This window comes from Nycticebus coucang, chromosome 19, assembly GCF_027406575.1.
Source record: "Nycticebus coucang isolate mNycCou1 chromosome 19, mNycCou1.pri, whole genome shotgun sequence".
Taxonomy (NCBI): domain Eukaryota; kingdom Metazoa; phylum Chordata; class Mammalia; order Primates; family Lorisidae; genus Nycticebus; species Nycticebus coucang.
Window position 1 is genome coordinate 45,055,079 of NC_069798.1, and position 24,121 is coordinate 45,079,199.

General features: G+C 38.2%; 1 protein-coding gene across 2 annotated transcripts in view; it reads right to left on the minus strand.

The window, feature by feature from the left end:
• Window positions 1-24,121, minus strand: part of DYM (dymeclin) — a 449,579-nt gene that overhangs the window by 148,290 nt on the left and 277,168 nt on the right. For both annotated transcript variants that reach the window (XM_053571937.1, XM_053571938.1), the window contains one exon: window positions 1,741-1,843. In XM_053571937.1, coding sequence (XP_053427912.1) covers window positions 1,741-1,843 — 103 coding nt within the window. The remainder of the gene's footprint in view (window positions 1-1,740; window positions 1,844-24,121) is intronic.

Here is a 24,121-nt window from a genome sequence, read left to right on the forward strand (position 1 = left end):
CAGTATTTTCTTTTTCTTTTTTTTGAGACAGAGCCTCAAGCTGTCACCTTTGGTAGAGTGCCATGGCATCACAGTTCACAGCAACCTCCAACTCCTGGGCTCGAGCAATTCTCCTCCCTCTGCCTCCCAAGTAGCTGGTATTATAGGCACCTACCACAACACCTGGCTATTTTTTGGTTGCAGCCATCATTGTTGTTTGGCAGGCCTGGGCTGGATTCAAACCCGCCAGCCCAGGTGTATGTGGCTGGTGCCTTGGCCGCTTGAGCCACAGGCACTAAGCCCTCATTCAGTACTTTCATGAGATTATAAGCACCGTTCTTTTATCAGGAAGAATGTGAGTGTTTCCTGTTACAGCTGAATGAACTATCTTAGTTATTTTTCAAGTATGCTTGTGATTAAAGACAGTATGTATTTTTTTTCTTCAAGAACAAAGAAAATAAAACATGAGCTCTGGAGGGAACATTCAAACCATAGCAAGTGGGTTAAGAAGCTCTTCATCTATAAAGTAGATGGAACAAAGGTACATGTTACTGCTGTTCTCTTCTGACCATGGCTGATAAGACTAGAATCACATAATGATTAGAGCACAGCCAGTGAGATTCTCTTTCTCAGGAACTGAGAATTAGGATTTCAAGATTCTGCTTAGCAAACGCCCTACACTCACTCACTAGGACATGTTACAGGCTGATGGGGAAAGGGGAAAGGCTGAGGTTGCTATTTTAGGTCCAAGTAAGCAAACAGAGAAAACAATGGAGCAGAGACCAAAAATAAATGGCCCCCAAACTGGACATTCCTGAACCCAGTGGCTTTTCTATCTCAGGTTCCAGTTCTCTGTGTAGTCCAGGTGTTATTTCTTTCCCTTAACATCAGTGAAAAACCTTTGCAAACTTCCTACATAACCCTCCTTTTGTTTTTGTGTAATTAGTTTGAGTGGGTTTCTTAACTCAGATTATCAAAAGATTCCTAATTATTATTATTATTAGTATTTATGAGACGAAGTTTTTTTTGTTGCTTTTTTTAAGAGACAAGAGTCTTACTTTGTCCCCCTGGGTGGAGTAATGTGGCGTCACAGCTCACAGCAACCTCTAGCTCTTGGGCTTAGGTGATTCTCTTGCCTCAGACTCCCGAGGAGCTGGGACTACAGGTGCCTGCCACAACGCCTGGCTATTTTTTGTTGCAGTTTGGTCGGGGCCGGGTTTGAACCCATCACTCTCAGTATATGGGGCTGGAGCCCCTACTCACTGAGCCAGATGCGCCGGCCGAGATGGAGTTTTAACTATGTTGCCCTCAGTAGAGTGCTGTGGCATTACAGCTCACAGCAACCTCAAACTCTTGGGCTTAAGTGATTCTCTTGCCTCAGCTTCCCAAGTAGCTGGGACTACAGGCACCCGCCACAATGGCTGGCTGTTTTTTGATTGTAGTTGTCATTGTTGTTTGGCAGGCCCAGGCTGGGTTTGAACCTACCCGCTCTGGGTGTATGTGGCTGGCTCCCTAGCTGCTGAGCTACAGGCACCCAGCCAAAAGATTCCTAATTATTAACAATCATTGGTTTACAGTTGATTTTCTTCAACCACTTGTTAACCACCATTTATAATTTTTTTCCCTTGATTTATTACTCCTTTGTTTGTGTATTAGAGATTTATCAGGCACTTAGAGCACAGATTTCGAGAAAAGTATTGTTATTTATAAACTTAACAGTGAAAAGAAAAATTTAACTGATGAAATAAGGTAAGTACTTACATAATCTGGCAGAGGAACATCATTGGAACTCAGCGAACCTCGCAAGGACTGGGTGGCTTGTTCCAGAACCTTGTTGTGTTTTTTAGACAGCAAAGAAAACAAACTGAAAAACAAACAAAAATCCAATTACATTAAAAGCACTAAGTGTCTCTTTTTCTAGGACTTATATGGAATTATATACATGTAATTCCACAGCATGTCTATTATTCTAAAGTATACTTGTAAATGATTCTTTTTTCATGCCCATGTTAACAGGAGAATTAACAATATCATTTACAGCAGAAAAAAATGTAATGAAGATGCCGAAATTACGAAGGTTCTAAAAAAGTAAAATTGACAGTTTAAAATTATGTTTCAAATGCAGGAGAAATTTTCAAAAGATTACTATAGTAGAAAAAATAGTGGTGAAAACCTAGGATATGTACTATGTTACTAACTCACAGTGCAATCAATCGACTACAAATCTTCTCATCTTTCAAACAAGTATGCATGATTAGATTATTTCTCTAGTGTAATATGGGATCTATTATTCTGTATTAAAGCTTTATGTTCTTATGTCTCAAAAAGAATAACTTTATATGTTTTGTATGATTGTGATTCTGGACATGATGGACTAACTTGCACTGGACTAACTCTTCTGCTGTAATCAACTAAAAACAGGAAAAAAATGAAACATCTGTTGTACAATATCTAAAGTACAGGATTATGATCTCTTGAAAAAGGGAGATAACCATAAAACCATAATGGTGAGCTTCTATCTCTAGAGGAACACTAGGCCCTGGTCCAGACAGATGGGACCTGAACAGTATACAGCAGTATTGTACTAGGCAAAGAAGATAGAGATATGAAGTGAAGGCTGTTGTGGCACATAAAATCTGCAGGGCCAAATACTAGAGGGGAAAGAAGTATAAGAAAGGAGGTCTAGAAAGCCATTATCTTCTTGATCCTTTGGGTAAATACTGTAAGCTGTATTATGCAGAGCAAGACCCCACAAGCTGTAAACTGAACAGAGATTATGGAGGCCATAACAAACTGAGGGACACTGGAGCTCCAACTAACCACTGGATAAACTCCTTGAACATAAGCATTCAGTTGAATTCTTAGAAAGGCCATGCTTTAAGAATAGGGCTCTTCTAATCTAGAATATAGTACTTCATCTAAAGAGTCACCCTAACAAAGTAAAACAAACAATCTTCAAAGAATAATGCTGGTTTATATTAAATGTAAATGGACTAAACACTCCAGTGAAATGTCAGAGATTTTCAGATTAGATAAAAAAGCAAGACTCACTCACATGTTGGTTAAAAGAGACACACTTATAAATTTAAGGACACAGGTAAATTAGTAGTAAAAGGACACAAAAAAGACATACTGTGTAAACACTAATCATAAGGAAGCTGGAATTAAGCTATCTTAACTTCAGATAAAGTAGGCATTAGAACATGATTACTAGAGATAAAAAAGGAGATTTTATAATGATGAATGATGAAAGCTAGTTCACCAAGAAGATATAACAATCCTAAATATGTGCCTAATAATAGCACGTCATATGTACATATTATAATTATATGATCTTAATATTAAATATTGTATCTCATAAATTATGAGTTACCATAATGAATAAACATCCTCTACCACCATTTGGATTCTTTCCTTTCTCCAGAATCTTGATCTTGGTCCCTGAAACCATAGTAAATGAAAAGAGTTTCCTCCCCTGAGGCAAAATGGATTGGTGTGCAGTCTGAGACATCAGTTATTTGGGAGAGGGAAACATTTATTTTCATGAATGCAATTGAGATTGTTTTTAAAACTGACTGGTACCCTCTTCTATAATTGCAGCAACTTTGAAAACTGTATTCTACTGGATATCTGCCAGTCATCACCACCCCGAGTTTTGACTGTCCTTTTCCTCCCATTCTTTAATCTGTTCTTTACTTTATTGGGGAAGGCTGGCTCAGACTTTGGAGTTCGCTTTTTTATGATGACGAATGAACACCCTAATTTTCCTTTCTCTGAAGGTGTTTCAGCCACAAACCACTTCATTTTGGTGTTTCAATTTCAAAATTGAAGGTAACTTATATTGGAAAAAAAAAAGAATTCTTCTTTGGGTTAGATGGTTAGATGGTAACTCTGGTTCCTTATACTTCATGTACTTTCCATATAAATTTGAGGGATGATCTGTAGTATTTTTTTAAATGTCAAAAACAATGCTCTAGTATTTCATAGTGATGCTCTTCCAAAGAAAACTATTACTTTGAATATCAATTTAGGAAACGACTAATTATTTCATATGGTTTAAATAAGACATTCACTGAAGACAAGGCTACTAAATATTCTTTCTAGATTAATTTTTAACTAATATCATCAAAGAAAAAAAACACTGGTAACGCTAGATACTGTACAAAGCATATACAACAGAGGTAATGAATATTCGCTAAATCTATAAGTAGAAAGAAAAAATAATTAAATGAAGTAATTACTGAATGAATAAGTGTGAAATCATATGATACTGGTTCCATGCTAAGCATGTGTCTGGAGGAGAGATTTCTTTGAAATGGAATAGTCCAGTAAAGTTTCATGAAGAGGTTAGTCTATATATAATGCCTTGAAAAGGAGGAAAGTCTTATTTGTGCAAGAGAAGAAAGATAGCATTTCCAAATAGAAAGCAAAGCACAGAAGCAAAGGTAAGACAGTGAGAAAATTGGAGCTGGGGTACTGTAAAAGAAGCAGGAAACAGGATTCAATCTATAAGACAGGAAGTGTGGTTTTTTTCAATCATTTTATTTGGGGGGAGGTCTTTTCCATTTGGGATTTACTTTTGTTTTGTTTTCACTTTTTAATATTGAAAGCAAACATCATACTTTCCATTCACCAATATTCCCACGAACCACTGGTAACTAATATTACAGTCTATTGCATATGATTCCAGAAATGTTATATGCCAGGCCAGAAATGTTATATATCAGGGCATGAATATAAGTGCATATTGCATATATAATCCATATTTTTTAATCCATGAAATAAGTACTATCTGTACTTTGCATTTTTCCATTTAACAATATATTCATCTAAAAACAAACAAATAAACTCCCCCAATAATTTATTCATTTAACAAATACCTCAATGCCCATTGCTATAATTTTAAGCATAAAATATATCTTAATTCTTTTAGTCCATTATTAATTTGTCATTGCAGTTATTTGTAGTTTTTTAATATAAACAGCACTGCAATGAACATCTTTGTACATAATTTTAACTATGACTAAGTGAGGGTATCTATAGGATAAAATCAGAAGTAAAACTGAGGAGTAAAAGAGTAACTGAACTTAATACTGAATTGCATTAGGGGTATATATTTTTAAATATGCAAATTATTTTTCAAGAGATGTAAAGCAAAAGTTAAAAAATATAGGATTGTTTATAAAGCACATTTACAAGAAAATGCATTAAGAAGAAAATTAGTGAGATTCTATAATAACTGGTTATAGTAAATTTTCTCAAATAAATGGAAATTCATAAGTTTCTGGAGACTAAAACAGCTTGAGGAGCCAGTTCTAACATAGGGTATGGCGGTACTCGATAAACGAACAAAAGAGGAAAGCAATAAATATGCCAGAGAAGGGCCACACCTGTAATCCTAGCACACTGAGAGGTGGAGGCAGGTGGATTGCTTGAGTTCAGGAGTTCAAAACCAGCCTGAGCAAGAGCAAGACCCTATCTCTACTAAAAATAGACCAGGCATTGTGGCAGACATCTGTAGTCCCAGCTACTTGGGCAGCTGAAGAGGAGGATCACTTGAGCCCCCAAATTCGAGGTTGCTGTGAGCTATGATGACACCATGACACTTTACTCAGGGCGACAGAGTGAGACTCTCTCTCAAAAAACAAAACGAAACAAATATGCCAGAGAAATATGAGCTTCTTGGCGTTGCTAAGAGGAATGGTGAAGATAAACAGCATATTTTGTTGAGTTTACAAGAAAAGAACTCAAAATCTGCTTTATGGGTCTAGCAAATATTTATCCTCATATCCAGTCATTCATATTTCCTCTTTCTGTGTGTGTCCTGTCAGGGCACTTTCAGAGAATATAGGCAGGGCATGGTAACATTCTTCATCAGTATCAGAAAGGTATTCAACAAGTCCTAGGAAACAGAGCAAGAAACATTTGAAATTGCTTCCTTTGGAGAGGAAAGGCTAGTTTGTTTTTTTATTTTAAAACAGAATACTAACAATCAGTTTTCCTTGCTAGCAGGGGATTAAATGAGGAAGTAAGCTTCAATTCAAATACAAGATACCCCAATTCAGTCTAATGGAAAATAGGTCTATTAATGGCATAAAACATTTTTTTTAGAGACAGAGTCTCACTTTGTCACCCTCGGTAGAGTGCCATGCTGTCATAGCTCACAGCAACCTCCAGCTCTTGGGCTTAGGCGATTTTCCTGCCTCAGTCTCCCGAGTAGCTGGGACTACAGGCACCTGCCATAATACCCAGCTACTTTTTGTTGCAGTTTGGCCAGGGCCAGGTTCGAAGCTGCCACCCTTGGTGTATGGGGCCAGTGTCCTACCCACTGAGCCAAAGGCGCCGCCTGATGGTAAAGAAGCTGGAGATATTGCTCCCATTATCCTTTTTTTTTTTGAGGCAGAATCGCAAGCTGTCGCCTTGGGTAGAGTGCCATGGTGTCATAACTCACAGTAACCTGAAATTCTTGGGCTTAAGTGATTCTCTTCCCTCAGCCTCCCAAGTAGCTGGGACTACAGGCACCCGCCACAATGCCCAGCTATTCCCGCTCCCACTTTTTTTCTTAACTTTTTTTTTTTTTTTATTGTTGGGGATTCATTCAGGGTACAAGAAACCAGGTTACACTGAAACCCAGCTATTTTGTTGCTGTTGCAGTTGTCATTGTCATTTTAGCTGGCTTGGGCCAGGTTTGAACTCTCCAGACTAGAAGTATGTGGCCGGCGCCCTACCTACTGAGCTGTGGGCGCCACCAAGGGGTGGGGGGATTGCTATATTACTATTTTTTTGTGTATGCCCGAAACATTATATACACTTTAAACATATGATAAAAGGAACAGGCTATCCTGCAGAAAACAGAGCCCCTGCCAACAGAGCATTTCATAAAAGACGCGTGTAAATAGACCAGGTATGGTCAGCCCAAACTGGAACAAGTCGAGAAAATCACAAGTTGGTGTAAACGGCTGCAGTGTAGGCAGCCTGGATGGCAGCGGAAGAGGAGACCAGGACGAAGGTGGTTTGAAGCCAGCCTGTGAAGGGCCACTTACAGCACATCAAAAGCTGGGCTTTATCCTGTGCAGCGTGAGACGCTAACGGAACATCAGTCTCACAAGATAATGAAAGCGACATGGTTCCCTGCCCCCAAGGATCTCAAGTCTACTGTGATAAGAAAAAACAATGCCTACAATACTGAAATCGGAGAATGCCATGGGAGCACAGAGGAAGGTCAGGTGCATTCCACAGGGGACACCTACCCTGACTGTGCCTAGAAGGTCAGGGGGTTTGCTAGTTGGAAAAGTCAAAGGGGAGGAAGAACAATTCAAAAAGGGGGAAAGTGCATAAAAAGCCACACAGAGACTCCAGGGAAATACCCACAGCTTACAAGGTAAGAATGGGGAGAGCCCACGGGGGTAGGGTGAGGTAGGGGTGGCAAGAGATGATGCTGGCAGGACAGGCAGGGGCCAGTTAATAGAAGGTCTTACACACCTGCTAAAAGGTTTGCCTTTCATCTTGTTAAGTCCCTGAGATCGACAGTAAGTCAAATATTTACCGAAGGCTTCCTATGTGCTAGGCCCTGCAAAAGCTGCCCAGACACAACAGCAAACAAAAGCAACATGGTTGATGACCTGCCCTCCAGGGAGGGTGTGGTCAGGTCAGAAGGGAGGCACCTAAACAGACTGAAGGAGAACACAGAATGGTACAGGGACACCAGTGGGGTCACCCAACTATCCCTGGAGGTAGAAACAGGAAATCGTTTCTGTTAATGATGCTTGAGCTGCTTCTTACGGAACAATCAGGAATTAGCCAAGCAAATCAAGCAATGGCAAAGGGAGCTTGGGCAGAGCAAACAGAAAGGGGGAAGGCAGTGACATATGTTTCCCCTGGGTGTGGGAAACAGCACTGTCTGCACATGCGCCAAGTGTTGAGTACACAGCAAGGCATAGTGATAAGACTGGCCAGTAGTGAGGACAGTTCATAAAGCGCCTCTTATGTATCACTTAGACCTTGGACTTCATCCTGAAAGCCAGAGGTGTTCTATAACAGAAGGACTGCAACCCGAGAAAGTGAGAAAGCAAAGCTGCTATGTCTGGCATTCAGGTCTGAGGTGGGAGGCAGGGGTCAACCAGAAGGATGGCTGATTGTTCCTTGGGCATCTATGTCCTTAGCCTCTTCTCTATGCTCCCTCATTGATGTGGCCTTAGAATTCCTGCCATGAAAGCCTCAGGGCTCCTAGAACCAAAATTTGAAAACCACTTACCTGAACAATGAGGTCCAAGTGTACAATAATTTTATTTGTCTTAGAAAGATCCCTCTGTCCTTGGAGGGAAGAATAGAAAGACAACCACAGAACCAGAGGAGAAACAGAGAACCTTTGATGAGGAGGCCTTAAGTTATAGCAAGTCTGAGCTATTTGGAAGACAAGAGTGACAACATAGAGAGTGAGAGAAGGGAATCACGGCTAACTGAGGTTTCCAACTTGGGAAACTTAGTGCCTAGCTGACAAGGTGCCTGAATATGCCTGGAATACAGGCGGCCCTTAGAAAGACGAAGAAATGAGGAGCAGCACTCTGACTCACACGGCGCTTACTCTAGAGCAGGCACTGGCCATGGAAGAGCCATTATCATTCCACATACCTCCTTTTTTATATTTTGAAGAGATGATGGAATTGAAGTACAGAGAGGTTAAGTAATTTGTCTAGGCATAGAGGAGAAACTTCAGGGTTATCTGCATAAGCTGTGATCATAAAAGTGGATGGAGGTGATCACTAAAGGATAAGAAAAGAACTATCAGGACAGATCTCTGTGAAACACCTTGGTAACATGTAAAAATACACAAAAAACTATTAAAGTAATTAGAGGCAGAGCTGGGCCTAGTGACCACATCTTACACCAAGCTGCACGCTCTCTGGTCTGTAGACACTGGTCACCCCTCTATGCAGGCAGCTCTTCTCCCTCCTCCCTCCTCTCCAAGGTGCAGCTTCCACGCCACTGATGCACCACCTCTGGGAAAGCTTAGTTTTGGGGGTAGGGTGGGAAGAATATGAGAATGTGAGAGAGAAAGGAATTGATATGCTCTGGAGTTGCTAACTCTCCATTCAAGTATCTCAAGTACCCAACATCTGCACCTCTCTTGTAGGCATTATCCACTAAGCATCCTTAAGACAAATCATTCCTTCTTATTACATGCTACGGTGTGGTATGGCTTACTCCCTCACCTTGATGTCTTTACCCAAACATCACCTCTTCTTTGAGGCCTACCACAATCAACCTACTTACAATCACAACCCAATGATGGCACACCCCCCTTTTTCCTTCCACCAATTTATTTTTTTCCCACACAACTCAATACATTGTAAAATATTATATAATTTTACTGTTTCCATCCAGTAGAACAGAACTATAGCCTGCAGACCAAATCCAGCCTACCTTTTGTTTTTGTAAATGAAGTTTACGGGGAATGGCCATGGGGTCCATTCATTCATGTATTGCCTACGGCCACTTTCATGCTACCATGACAGGGTTGAGAAGGCATGACAGAGAGCATCTGACAAGGGAAACCTAACATATTTACTATCTAGTCCATTATAGAAAATGTTTCCTGACTCTTGTACTACTACGTAAGCTGTTATGGCAGGGACCTCACCTGTTCTATTTGCTGCTACACTCCCAGTGCCTAGAATAATGCCTGTCACATAGTAGATACTCAGTGCAAATTCATTAAATACAATGTAAAAGTTCCCTTATCAAAAAAAGGGGGGGGCAATTTTGTTACGCGTATAATGTCAAAGCTTATCTGGTTTCTGATTCTTTAGGTAGATATCTAATGGTGTGATGGCCAGGAAAATACCTTTTTCTATATTTTTTACTACACTAAAAACAAAAACCATAGCTTCTCTCCCATTTACCTGGAACTACAATTGCTTTACACTGTTCAGTTTCTCCTGAATATATTTTTCTTGAATATACAAATCTAGCTGATTTGCTGCCAGACTGGATTTGAAGGACAAGAGAAAGAGAAGAACCAGGACAATCATCCAGGTTTGAGCCTAAGCAAATGGAAGGACAGGCAGACCATTTACTGAGCTCGCTCTCAGCTCTGGCAAGTTTGAGAGGCCCATTCATTATCCAAGTAAAGGTTTCAAGTGGACAGGTGTATTTATGAGTCTAGACTCAGGGTAAAGATACACATGTGGGAACTGTAAAAATATAACCGAATTTAAAGTCATGGCGATAGATTGGAAAACTCAGAGACCAGAAAAAGCTGGAACCTAAGCTAGAAGTGGGGGAAGAGGAAAAACTAATGAGCTTATATGTTAGAACTCCAGGAAGGCATGGGTATGGGCAGTACCAGGCATTGTAAAGTGCGGGCACAAGATGAGGCCCAAAATAGGAAGAGCGACTAAAAATCTGTACTTAAAAAGTCAAACTTTCCACCTCATTTTCTTCTTCCACTCAGCCTAGGGAATGCCCCCCTCCACCTCGGTAGAAGATGGAGGTGTTCACTCTCAAAAGGAGGAGCCAGAGAGACTCTGGCTTGGGGCTTATAAGGCAGAGCTGAGGAGGGGGGCGCTACACTGAAAGAAAAGTGGTAGCGTAAGCAACTTCACACTGAACACCAGAACCCAGTCAGCTCAGAAAACGCTATCGGTGGTGTCTGCAGACCCAGGAAATTCTAGGAGGGTTATTCGCAAGATAGACTGGAAAGCATTACAATGAATTGACCCATACATACCAACACCTGGGAATCCCCTCCCCAAAACAGCCCAACTGGAACACTGTAAAATGAACCAACCAGTCAATGACGCCCACCTCAATTACACAGACTTCCACCGAGTTCTTAGTGTCTCGCTTTTAGCCACCAAGATGACAAAGAAGCAAAAAAGGAAAAGGAAAAAGGAGCAGAGACAATGCAGGGAAGAGAAGAAAACTTGCAAGGCATTATAATTACTAAGCTAACGGAGAAAAGTAAGTAAGTTTCAGCTATGAAACCAAAAGGAGCTCATATAAAAAGGAATATAAGAGAATAAAAAAGAACTCAGGAAATGAAAATATTATAGCAGAAAAGAAAAATTCATTAAAGAGTTGGAAAATAAATTTAAGAACTTACCAAAAAAGTGGAGCAAAAAAAAAAAAAAAAAAAGACAAAGAATGGAAAATAGTAGAAAAATGGCAATTAGAGAACTGGTCCACAAAGTCTAACACAGGATTTTTTAAGAGAACAAAGGAAACAGAAGGGGGAAAGAAGGGTATTATTTAAAAATTACTTCAAGGAACGTTCTCAAAACTTTTATGTATTTCCAGAATGAAAGACCCCATCAAGAATCCAGAAAACCCCCAAATCATAGCAGATGATTAGAATTTCAAGACACTGGAGACAAAAGAAGGTCCTAAAAACTGTAAGAGAAAAAGGGATTAGTATGGAATTAGACATTAGATACAGCTACAAAACAATGATCAGGGTCTTCCAAATGCACCAAGAACTGACTCTAAATACAGAATGAAGCCCTGCCAAATTTTTATCCTTGAATAAAGATTAAAATAAAGAGTTTTTTCTGACAAACAGTTTCAGAAAAAAAAAATCTGTAAATAACTGATCTAACTTACCATAACTACGTAACCATACTGGGAGAATGGGGGAGAAGGCCCCTGTGAATGTGGGCGTGAGGGGTTTAGGAGGACGACTTCTACTCTTGAAACACTGGTCTGTTCACATAGAATGCTTTCCTTACCTCACTCTACTTTTGGCTTCGCACAAAAAATCCTTCTATTTTTCAGAGAAAGTTGAGCAGACCAATGACTGCCAAGGACAAGATTTAGGCAGCCTTTTTCAAAGACACTCAGAGCAATTCAGAAGTGAGGGTCAAGCCAGATGGAGAAAGGGATAGATAACAATGGCGCCAACAAATGTAGAAAAGACGTGAGGATTAACAAATGAAAAAACATCAAAGACTATAACGATAGAAAACATTTTTCTGCTACTTGACTCTGTACTTGTCCAATAGAAATAGTTAACTTTTCCTGTCAAATTATGTAATTTTAATTGTTTGCTTTAATATGCTGTTCCATAGTTGCTCTTTAATTGCTGTGCGTATGTACAATACATATATGTATTATAAACATGTTTTTTTTCCATATGTCAAGTTCATTTAAAGCCTTCTTTGTTGATCTTTGGACAGCATTCTAAACATACCATGGTCTAAAATGTATTTGTTGCTGATAATTTGTTTACTCCCCTTTCTCTTCTACTTTTCTAATTCCAATTAAGAGAAACTGTGAAGATATTAGTATTCCTGGCTTACAACATTGGAAACAAGAAGTCTTAATTTTAATAAAAAATTTTATTTTTAAGCACCTAAAGTTAAAATGAAGGAGATACTGGGCAGCACCTGTGGCTCAAGGAGTAGGGCGCCGGTCCCATATGCTGGAGGTGGCGGGTTCAAACCCAGCCCCGGCCAAAAGAGACAAAAAAAAAAAAAAAAAAAAAAAAATGAAGGAGATACTAACTACATAATTATCTTTGATAAGAACACTGACATTTATATAAAGAAGCAAGGTTCCGGCAAAGTAAACTGCTCATTCACATTTAATTGTCCTTAATAACCACAAATATGATTGTCCATCCAGACAATAGCTAAAGTAGTGTTGATTTTAAGACACAGAAGGTAAAAACAAAGTAAGGAGCCTCAGCACCACCAGCTGCAGAACGTTAACTAAGTCTTACTAAAATGCAAATGTTTTATGAACTAAGCAGCTCAGAGCACAGTGCACAGACAACAGATGTGTCACTGCATGCCACAGGAGCTATTAGAATCTAGGGCTCTGTATTTCATCTTCTTTAAAAGCTATGAAGTAAAAGCAAAAGATATAAAGAAATGTATGTATAATATCCAGTAAGCAAGGGTCCCACAAAAAGGCACGCTGTGAAATGCAATCGTAGAATCCAATCCCAGTGTTATAAACACGCAAGGTATCTCAGCAAGGACTTAGAATTACAGTCACGAAGTCTGGTGTGGTCTTCACCAGATTATTGCATAACCCCAAATTACATATAATTGGCCATACAACATGGCAAAGTATTTAACTAAACAATGTTTCTTTAAAAAAATAATGTTAAAACTCAGGAATTGAATTTCCCCTGGTTAAGGTAACTAAAATTCAAATAAGGAAGATGAGGAAGAAAAATTGAAAAATGACTAACAACTTTAAAAAGAAAGTTACACAAATTATTACTGGTAAGAATATGTTGAGAACAATAGATGAAATACACAATCTGCCAATACATGACCTGGTGACGAAATTACCAAAATTATAAATGAGTGAAGTAAGAGAATCTAACACTAAAGACAATTACTTTTATTTATCAGAAGGCATTCATGCAAATTTCTTTTGTGTTTTTAGCTTTAAAGTAATTCAGTGCAACATATTTAAAAAGTAGATATAATGCAAGAGACTTATTTTCTTAAGCAGATTTTTCCCATCTTGACTAAATTTGGTCAGAAATGTTGCTAAGTCATGGAAGAAGCCCAAGTGCCCATCGACCCACGAATGGATTAATAAACTGTGGTACATGTACACCATGGAATATTATGCAGCCTTAAAGAAAGATGGAGACTTTACCTCTTTCATGTTTACATGGATGGAGCTGGAACATATTTTTCTTAGTAAAGTATCTCAAGAATGGAAGAAAAAGTATCCAATGTACTCAGCCCTACTATGAAACTAATTTATACTTTCATATGGAAGCTGTAACCCAGTTATAACCTAAGAATATGGGGAAGGGGGAGAGGGAGGGGAGGGAGTGGGGAGGATGGACGGAGGGAGGATGATTGGTGCGACCACACCTGCAGTGCATCTTACAAGGGTACATGTGAAACTTACTAAATGTAGAATATAAATGTCTTAACACAATAACTAAGAAAATGCCAGGAAGGCTAAGTTAACCAGTTTGATGAAAATATGTCAGATGGTATATAAAACCAGTGTATGGTGCCCACGATTGCATTAATGTACACAGCTAGGATTTAATATAATAAAAAAAGAATGACAAAATTAAAAATTGATGATTTATCTCAAAAGAAGAACTTTGCTTCTAATTTTAACTTTTATACCTATTTCATAGATAATATATTTTAAAAATGTATATCCTTATATAAATTTAACTACAATGAAAGATCTTAAGTAATTTTTTATAATAGGATGCAATTCTAAAGAAAGCAACCTTTCAGAAGTTTTTTGATATTTTCTTGTCTCTATTAAAAAATATATTCTGTAAAGAACAGATCTTCTGACTTGAAAGAACTTAGGTTGTCTTTTTCTGTTGCCCTTAGTTTCCTGAGAAAAATGCATGCCAAGCAGATAGCAAGTCTATCCAATTAAAAAAAAAAAAAAAGAATCCTGTAGCACAATGTCACTAATTTATGACAATAATTGGGATTAAAATAACATTTAAAGAGAAAATTCATTTGGAAAGTGGGATTATCTCACAGAGAGCTCATGAGAAGTCAGGATGGCAGTTTAGAAGTTACTGAATTATACAGGTCATAAGACATTTCCTAAGTGTAAGGAAATTTCCTTTTGGGGAAATCTACCAAATAAAGTTTGTTTGCTATATGTCATGTTTTACAAAGGCAGTCACAGGAAACATTACTGATCGTTATTTGGAAAATGCTGCAGAATGCCTACACCTACATTATAACACAATTTATAAGGATGGCATTTTCTAGGTGTTCGAGTCTTAATTTCAGGATCCTAACTGGAAGTCTGGGATTTCTTTTTGCTCACCCCATAATCTTAATTTAGCAAATAAAGTCAGTCTTTGGGAAGGCCCTGGGAACAGAAAGTCTTAATTGGAATTGTAAGTCTTTACTGCTAAATGCCTTTTTAACATCTGCTAATTTCAATTACTATTAAAAAATCTTAGAACTGGGCGGTGCCTGTGGCTCAAGGAGTAGGGAGCCAGTCCCATATGCCAGAGGTGGCGGGTTCAAACCCAGCTCCGGCCAAAAAAAAAAATCTTAGAACTGTAAAAACCCATTTATTTCAACTTCCTTTCAACCACTGGGTACTTAGTTACTAATTTATACTTCCTCTATACATTTTAAAAATACATCTTCCTTTGTATTTTCTTGTATATTTATCCCAACTCTTCTGTGAATACAAGTTCAAAAGGCACAATGTCCATTCCACTTTTCTTCTTCTTTCAACTCTTCCGTAATGCCTCTTATCTATGCTAGTGGTTCTAGTTTCCTTTAAAAAAAAAAAAAAAAAAAAGAAAAGAAAAATCTACTGGCTGTTTATTGGTAGACAAAATATCCTTTGAGTTAAAATTCAGAAATACTTTTAGGAAAACCATGAAACTAAACATATGTTTATAGTAACTTCACAGGAAACTCACCTCTACAGTGACTCATCCTAAAATTCAGAAGCAGTCCCCTTTTTACTCTCTCTAATCCCTAACCCCCAAGCCACAAAGATAGAGTTCTGTGAATGAAATGGTTACCAATGCCCAAAGGAAAGCTCCTTGGGCCCTAATTCAAAGTCTTATTAATTTAACATAGTTCTCAAAAAGCTCAGTTATTAGCTTCTTCAGCTAAAACTTACAAAGAATAAAAAGCAACAAAGAAGAAGAGGGTTTGGAAAGCAAGATGTGAGTGTGTTGAGGTGGGGAATATTTAAGAGTTGTGTGACCGGGCGGCGCCTGTGGGTCAGTCGGTAAGGCGCCAGCCCCATATACCGAGGGTGGCGGGTTCAAACCCAGCCCCAGCCAAATTGCAACCAAAAAATAGCCGGGCGTTGTGGCGGGCGCCTGTAGTCCCAGCTACTCGGGTGGCTGAGGCAAGAGAATCGCTGAAGCCCAGGAGTTGGAGGTTGCTGTGAGCTGTGTGAGGCCACGGCACTCTACAAAAAAAAAAAAAAAAAAGAGTTGTGTGACCAAAAAGAGAGAAAGGAGCCTCGATGTCAACATAGGAGCAAACCCAGAATTCCATGACAGTTTAGTAAAACGGAACATGTTCAATTCAACAACCCTGCAATGTCAACACAAAGAGTCAACTGCGTGTACAACCTCATACTTCACAAGTTGCAACAGCAAGATCTCTATCTAAAATACTTCTGAAACATTTTCAGGTAGTCTTTAGGAAAACATACATTTGTTATCTGGAAAACATGTGGAACTCCACATTTCCCAAGGATACCAGATGAATGAGGTATCACTTAAAAAGGATTTTAAAAGATTTGTGGCTTTAAATAATGGAATTATTACAATATTAATAGATTATTTCTAAAATAATAAAGTTACAATGTTTTTATTAAAAATATATTTAACTATACAGAAAATAAACCATAGTGATCCCCACAAATAACCATTGATTAAATATCCTTTTAAAATACACCTCTTTATTACAACTACCAAAAATTACAGAGGCAGAATTCTATTAGTAGTAGTAAAAGTGCCACCATATCTTGTGACTAAATTATAGCTCAAATCAAGTTGAGCATAACCTGATAGGAATAATCTGCTGTTTTAAGAACTGTGGTTAATGTTTAACCACATAAAATCCGGGAATTTTCCTATGACCTGGACACAAAGTCATGCTTTGTGCTCCCTCTGCTGGCTTAGTAGCCACAGTTGAGCCCATTCTTGGGAGACCTGTACAAGGCATTCCCATTACAACATACTGAAAGGCATTGGTACATTATATTTGGGATCTTAAAGATGTGATCCAGCTCCCTCCTTTGAGTGCTGAAGAAAATCAAGACAGGCGACATAATCTGCCCAAGGTCACTAGGCATTCTGAGGGACAGAACAATTCTGGTCAATTTTGGCTTGTGATCTAGCGCTCCTTCTGTTTCTTAATGATCTCAATGTCTTCATGGTCAAGGACTATTACTGAGCTTTATTTTGCTACAAGTTATTTAAAATCTGAAATTTGATATCTTTGAGTCACACATAGATTTTCCACTATACCATAATTACAAATAATAAGGGGATCTGACCAATATTCAGTGCAGGCATGTTAGGCTCAAAGGGTATCCCTGTTTCTACAGTTTCTAATTCCAGAAACCTATTGTAAATTTCCCAACACAGTGAGTATTTAAAATTTCTTCCAATGTGCTTCTATCATTCCCTTACAAATTGCATCACAATTTTTGTGGTCACCATACAGCGTAGCTTCAGGTCAGTAAATACATAGACATCTGCTGCTGCTGCTGCTGATGACAACAATGAGTATTGATAGTTACTATTACTATAGAATGTCTATCACGTATCAGGTATAGAATTCAGTTTTTAGAGAAACCATTGTTAAGAACAATCTATAAGGCAGGTGTTACTATCCCTATTTTACACAGGAGGCAGCTAAGGGAAAGCAAATTGCCTAAGGTCTGTTTGACGTGAGAGTCCCCACTACTTCCTCTTCACCAAACTGTCCTGGTATTTTGTTCATTCTTAATCAAATCAAATAGTAGCAGTGAAAGATGTATCATCACCCCCACCTACTGCAAAAAAGAAAGCTTTAGGCAAAAGACACTATAGTCAAAGCACAAATCTTTTTAATTTCTTTTAAAGTTTACACCAAAATGGACAGGCTTAATGTTTTCCTTACTTATAGTAAACTACATGACTTACAACATAAATATTAGTACTTAATGCCAATTTACTTTTGTATAATAGACATATTTAATTATTTGTCAAGTAGTCTGTTGTGTGGAAAATCTAGCTCTAGTCTGATAACAATGCTATTTAGATAGACACAAACAGTCTGGGATTAAAGAATCTAATCTGTTCAGACAAAAAGTAAATATTTATAAAACCAGAATATACAAGTCTGTATTTGTAGGGAAGAGACATTTGTTTCTTGATGGAAGATATAAATTGTTATCTAAATCGTGGACTATTTTTATTTAAAATGAAGTTTAAATTCCTTTTGAAAGCAAAAAACTATAGATATCAGTGTCTGCCTTTTTCTCTGGTAGTGATTAGTTGTTATTTTCATGAAAAGGAATCATGTTAAATAAAGTATTTAAACAGGAAAACAATGTTAAAATGAATATCTTTCTCAATTATTTAGTAACCTGTTTGGACAGCACCGATAACAAATGTCAACACTCCAGAAAGGAGAAACTAGCCTGTGGTAAACTCAACCTCATAGAATCTAGGGGTAATTGAAGATGAATGTAAATTTTAACCTTACATAATTTAAACAACGTGACACCTGGGGCTCTAGTCCTAGCAACATATAATATTTATGGATAGCAATGATTTTTCAACTGAAATGAAGGATGAAAATAACCTCAGATTTGAGGTTATGAAGAAAGGAAATCAGGATCATTCACAAACACTTGTGTTCAAAGACCAGCCCGTCCACTGACTAGCCAAGTGAATTAGGACACAAGTTTTCTGTGACTCAGTTTCTTTATGTATGGTGATGAGAATGGTGGTAGCTACTGAATAAGAGCTGCTACGGTGATTAAATTGAGAGAATTAATGTTAAAACCCTTAATAGGAAAAAAACAAAAAACAAAAAAACAAACCCTTAATAGAGAGCCTCTGGAAAAAGCCACCAGTCAGTTCCAATTGATTACTGGCATGGAAGAATATGGGCTTTGGGTTATCAGCTATTCCAAATTGTACTTGTTATATGTTCGCAACAAATTCTAACTTTTTAAAAAACACTGTACAACATAAGAGAAAAATTCAAATCAATTTAAGGCAGGGGAACGAGGGAGAGGGGAAAGGGAGGGAGGAGGGATGGGTATGCTCCTACTTAACGGGCACATGGTTAGGGGTATGGCACATCTCTCGGAGGCAGGACACAATTACGAGAGGGACTAACAAATGCAAACATTGTGATCTAATTCTTTGTACCCTCAAATCAACCTGAAACAATAAAAAACAAACACTGCACCCAACGCACAGCACCTCTCTGGGCTGAGTCCTCAGGTTGTTAGCATGCAGTTTCTGTTTTAGAGAATCCCTGGAAATGCCACATGTTATGAAACCGAGGAAACCACCTAGAATCAAGGTTGTGTTGGTGTTAGATGGATGTTCGAAACAAAAGACATGTGCTCTGGCAGGAGTAAGGCTAAGGTGGGAGTTAAGATGATTTTATAAAACATACTTAAAGCAGGTTGTCCTGGCATGCCATGATTTTAAGATAGCACAGAACTATATTCTAGGCCAATTAAAAATCTTTGATTTTTATATAACTGTATATGAATTTAATCCTTGATTCCCCAGTAAAAGAGTATATTATTCCTTGTTCTCTGAGACACAGACTGGTTGGTTTGTAACAGAATCTAGACATTCTACAACACAGTTTGAGTATCCCTAATCCGAAATGCTTGGGACCAGAAATATTTTAACCATTGGAATATCTGCACAATCCCTTTGGGCTGAACATCCAAATACAAAATCTGAAATCCAAAATGCTCCAATGAACACCTCCTTTGAGCACTGTGTCAGCACTCAAAAAGTTTTATTTGGTTTTGGAGCATTTCAGATTTTGGATTAGGAATATTCAACCTGTGTAACACTCATATGTCCAGGACACAGTCTAAAATTATTCTAAATACAATCTCGGCTAGAAGTTTATCAATATTACTGATCTTCTCAAGGAATGAGCTTTTGGTTTTGATTTTCTCTATTGGTTTTTGTTTCCTATGTCATTGTTTTCTGCTTTTCATAACTGTCCTCCTTCTCCTTATTTTGGGCTTCATTTTTCCTTCTCTTTCTAGTTTTTTAAGGTAGAAGCTAACGCCATTGATTTGAGACCTTTCTGCATTTCCAATATAAGGCACTTCAGATTATGCATTTCCCTCAAAATACTCCTTGAGTGGCATCCTGCAAATTTTCATAGGTTGTATTTTCATTTTCACTGAGTTTTAAATTCCCTTTCAATTTCTTATTTGATCCAGAGTTACTCAGAAGTATGTTATTTAATTTCCAAACATTTGGGGATTTTCCAGAAACTATCCATTATTGATTTTTGTTATAATTCCATTGTGATCAGAGAATCCAGTTTCCATGACACGAATTTTATGACTTGGTTCTTACTGAGGACTTATTTGATGACACAGAATATGATCTTTCTTGATAAACATTTCCACATGCAAATGTTTTAGTTGGAACTTTCATTGGTTGGAGTATTCTATAAATATCAATTGGTTGACAGCATTAAGTCTTAAATGTTTTTGTGCATTTTATGCCTATTTGTTCTATTAATTATTGAAGAAAGAGGTATTGAAATCTCAAACTGTAACAGCAGACTGTTTTGTCTGTTCTCATTGCAATTTATTAATTTTTGCTTCATGTATTTTAAAGACATTATTTGGTTCATACACATTTAGGATTACAATAGTCCTCTTGATGGACTGATTCCTTCATTGTTAAGAAATGATTTTCTTTATTGTGGTAATATTTGTGCTCTGAAGTCACTTTGTCATTTATTAACATAGTTATTCCTGCTTTCTTGTGACCAGTGTCAATAATAATGGTTATGCTCAAGTCTATCATTTTCCTCTTAGTTTTCTATTTGTTCTTTCTATTCTTTTCCCCATTTTCTACCTTCTTTTGAGTACTTTATGATTCCATTTGTTTTACTTATTACATATAATTCTGAATAGTGACCTGGAAAGTTCCTCAAAATAGTAAGCTCTGGTATTCATGGGGCTACCCTCAATTCCTCAATTGTTTGCTGTCTCTCAGGGATTAGTTTCTTTCTTATTTTATTTTATTTTTGAGACAGAGTCTTACTTTGTCACCCTGTGTACAGCAAACCAACTTGGGCTCAAGTGATCCTCTTGTATCAGCCTCCCAAGCACCTGGGACTACAGGTGCCTGCCACAAAGCCCGGATAGTTTTTCTATTTTTTACTAGAGACAGGCTGGTCTTGCTCTTGCTCAGGCTGGTCTCAAATTCCTGAGCTCAAGCAATCCGCCCGCCTTGGCCCCCCAGATTACTAGGATTCCAGGCGTAAGCCCCGGTGCCTGGCCCAGGGATTGGTATCATTTGTTACCTGACGGCCAGAATCTTAAAGGCCACTGTTTCATATATTGTGTCGGTTTTCTGTTGTTGTTTTAGGTTGAAGGGTAAATCTGATCCCTGTTACTTCATCTTGATTGTAAGTAAATAGTGAATTTTGAACATTTATGTGAAAGAAACCCACAGAGTTTTAGAAAATTTGTACAGAAACTTAAGGGACATTGGAGAAAACCAAAGATTTTTATTAATATTTTTATTAATATTTTTCTTTACTTGCAGTGTTGATTGTATACTTTTATCCATCTCTGCTAACCACAGTATGTTAAATTTCACCACTGACTTGTCACATATAACACTAAATATATGTCCTTCATTTTGTTTTTTGTTTTTTTTTTTTATGAAATCATAGCTGTGTACATTAATGCAATCATGGTACACTGGTTTTATAGACTGTTTGACACATTTTCATCACACTGGTTAACATAGCCTTCCTGGCATTTTCTTAGTTATTGTGTTCAGACATTTATATTCTACATTTACTAAGTTTCACATGTACCCTCGTAAGATGCACCGCAGGATATGTCCTTTAATTTGTATGGAAATATTAGTCCCTTAATCCCACTATTATTTGCTTTGCACCACTGTATTTTACTTATACACTTAGTCTCTTGCTGTAGATTGTAAATGCTACTCATTGCTAGTCTTTTAAAATTTACTATTCTTCATTGTAGAATTCTTACCTTTTCAGAAAATGTTGTGGTACGACAGGAATGACAAACACCACAGTTTTCCTTTTCTAGGTTCATGCCCACTCCCCACTCCCTTCCATGTGCCACCCACACTAGTCTGCCCGTCGCTGCCTGAGCACTCCGTGCTGCTGCTCATGCTAACCTCTCAGCCCATACTTCCCTTCTCTACACAAATATGCCTTGAAGAAAATCAACTCATCCTTCACAACCTAGCTTAGAGAAGCATTTATCACAGTTTCTAGTTAACTGTACCCATATTTACGTCTCTCACTAAAATATTACATTCTTGAGCACAGGATAATTCTTTCTGCCTCCTTGATGCCTAGCACAGTGCCTGTACATTTAATAGGTTTGTAAAAACTGTGTGCTTAATTGAATTGAACTCTGTACATCCTCCTAAAATTCATTTGTTGAAGCTCTAACCCCAAGTGTTGCTGTAACTGAAGAAAACAAATACTTAAGGTTAAATGGCGTCATGAGGATGGGGCCCGGATCTGACAGGATCAGTGCCTTTATAAGAAGAGACAACAAAGAGCTTGTTCTCCCTACACATGCAAAGAGGAGATCACATGTGCACACAGCAAGAAAGTGACCATCTGCAACTCAACGGGAGGGCCCTCACCAGACACTAAACTTGCTGGCACGTTCATCTTGGACTTTTAGTCTCCAAAACTGTGAGAAAGTAAATTTCTAGTTTAAGCTACCTAGTCTATAGTATTCTGTTATATTAGCCAGAGCTAATACACATAGGAATGTGGTTAAGATGAGGCAGTTCCTCTCTTCCCACTAAAAGGCTCCTGAGTTGCTAGGACCAGTCACAGAAACATGGGTTGGAATGATTTTTTTTTTTTTTTCTAGGAGGAGGATAGGCTCCCTTTTCTCTAGAGGGCTACACTTGAAAGAGTGCTGTCACTTCATCCTTAGCTATGGCCACCACAACTCAGTCCAAACTAAGATTAGACACTGCATAAGCCCTCTTACAAGCAACTAATTCTAAAAGAAAGCTTAATTTCTTAAGAATTGGGTTACTGAGACAGTAGAAAAGTAGAATCTTTATTCCATCATAAGGTCAGAGTTCAGATTTACTCCAGAAGTATAGCAGTCCCCCCTTATGCACAGGCAATACATCCTAAAGACCTCCAGCAGATTCCTGAAATCATGGATAGTAGCAAACCCTACATTTTTTCTATCTGATAACCCAGATGGTACTAAGTGACTAACGACGGGCAGGATAAACAGCATGGACACACTAAACAAAGGGATGATGCACATTTTGGGCTAGATGGCACAGATTTCATTACGCTGCTCAGAAGTGCCCACTTTAAAGCTTACAAATTGTTTATTTCTGGAATTTTCCATTTAATACTTTTGGACTACAGATGACTGTAGGTAACTGAAACCACAGAAAGCAAAACTGAGTGTGTGGGGGGACTACCGTATATATCTTAGCACAGAGGGTGTGGAGAACTATGACAGCGCGTCTAAAATAACCATCAGTTATGAAATTACAAAAATAAAGCTAAAGAAGGACAAAGGAATGCTAGAAAGAGGCTCTGGTTTTAGATAGAGGGGTCAAGAAAGGCTGCACTAAGGAAAGACCTGAAGATGCCAAGCATGTGAGCTGTGCACACATCTGGGGAAACAGTTTAAGGAAAAAGGAGCAATAAATGCCAAGTGCATGTTCATGTTTAATTACTAGTACTCCCATCAATTTCTTTTCTTTTCTTTTTTTTTTTTTTTTTTTTTGTAGAGACAGAGTCTCACTGTACCACCCTCGGGTAGAGTGCCGTGGCATCACATGGCTCACAGCAACCTCCAGCTCTTGGGCTTATGTGATTCTCTTGCCTCAGCCTCCCGAGCAGCTGGGACTACAGGCACCCGCCACAACACCCAGCTACTTTTTGGTTGCAGTTTGGCCGAGGCTGGGTTTGAACCCGCCACCCTCGGCATATGGGGCCGGCGCCCTACTCACTGAGCCACAGGCGCCACCCCATCAATTTCTTTAAATGATCATTTAAAGCTTAAAAGATCTAAATCATATAATCATTTGTATCTGCCAAGAACCACCCGCCCTATCCCCAAGAAAAGGTTCATCTTCTTAGACTGGAGAGTTAAATGATACCGTCCAGCCGTCATTTACAGTGACAACAGAATCTGCTGCCTAACAGAAGCTGGATTTGAAAAACACAATCCTGCTGAAAACATCTTTTAAGACTTACCTGAATACAAATGAGAATTACTGTATTGGATAATTCAATTATATGACTGTGAAACTCGTCTACTTATGAAAAGAAAGACCTAGATAGGTAGAAGGTATGATGTGAATTATATTAAAGTTGGAATGAAAAATAGTTTTTCAAACTTAATTCATTAATTATGGACTTATTACTAGAAATAAAAGGCAGAAGGCTAGCAG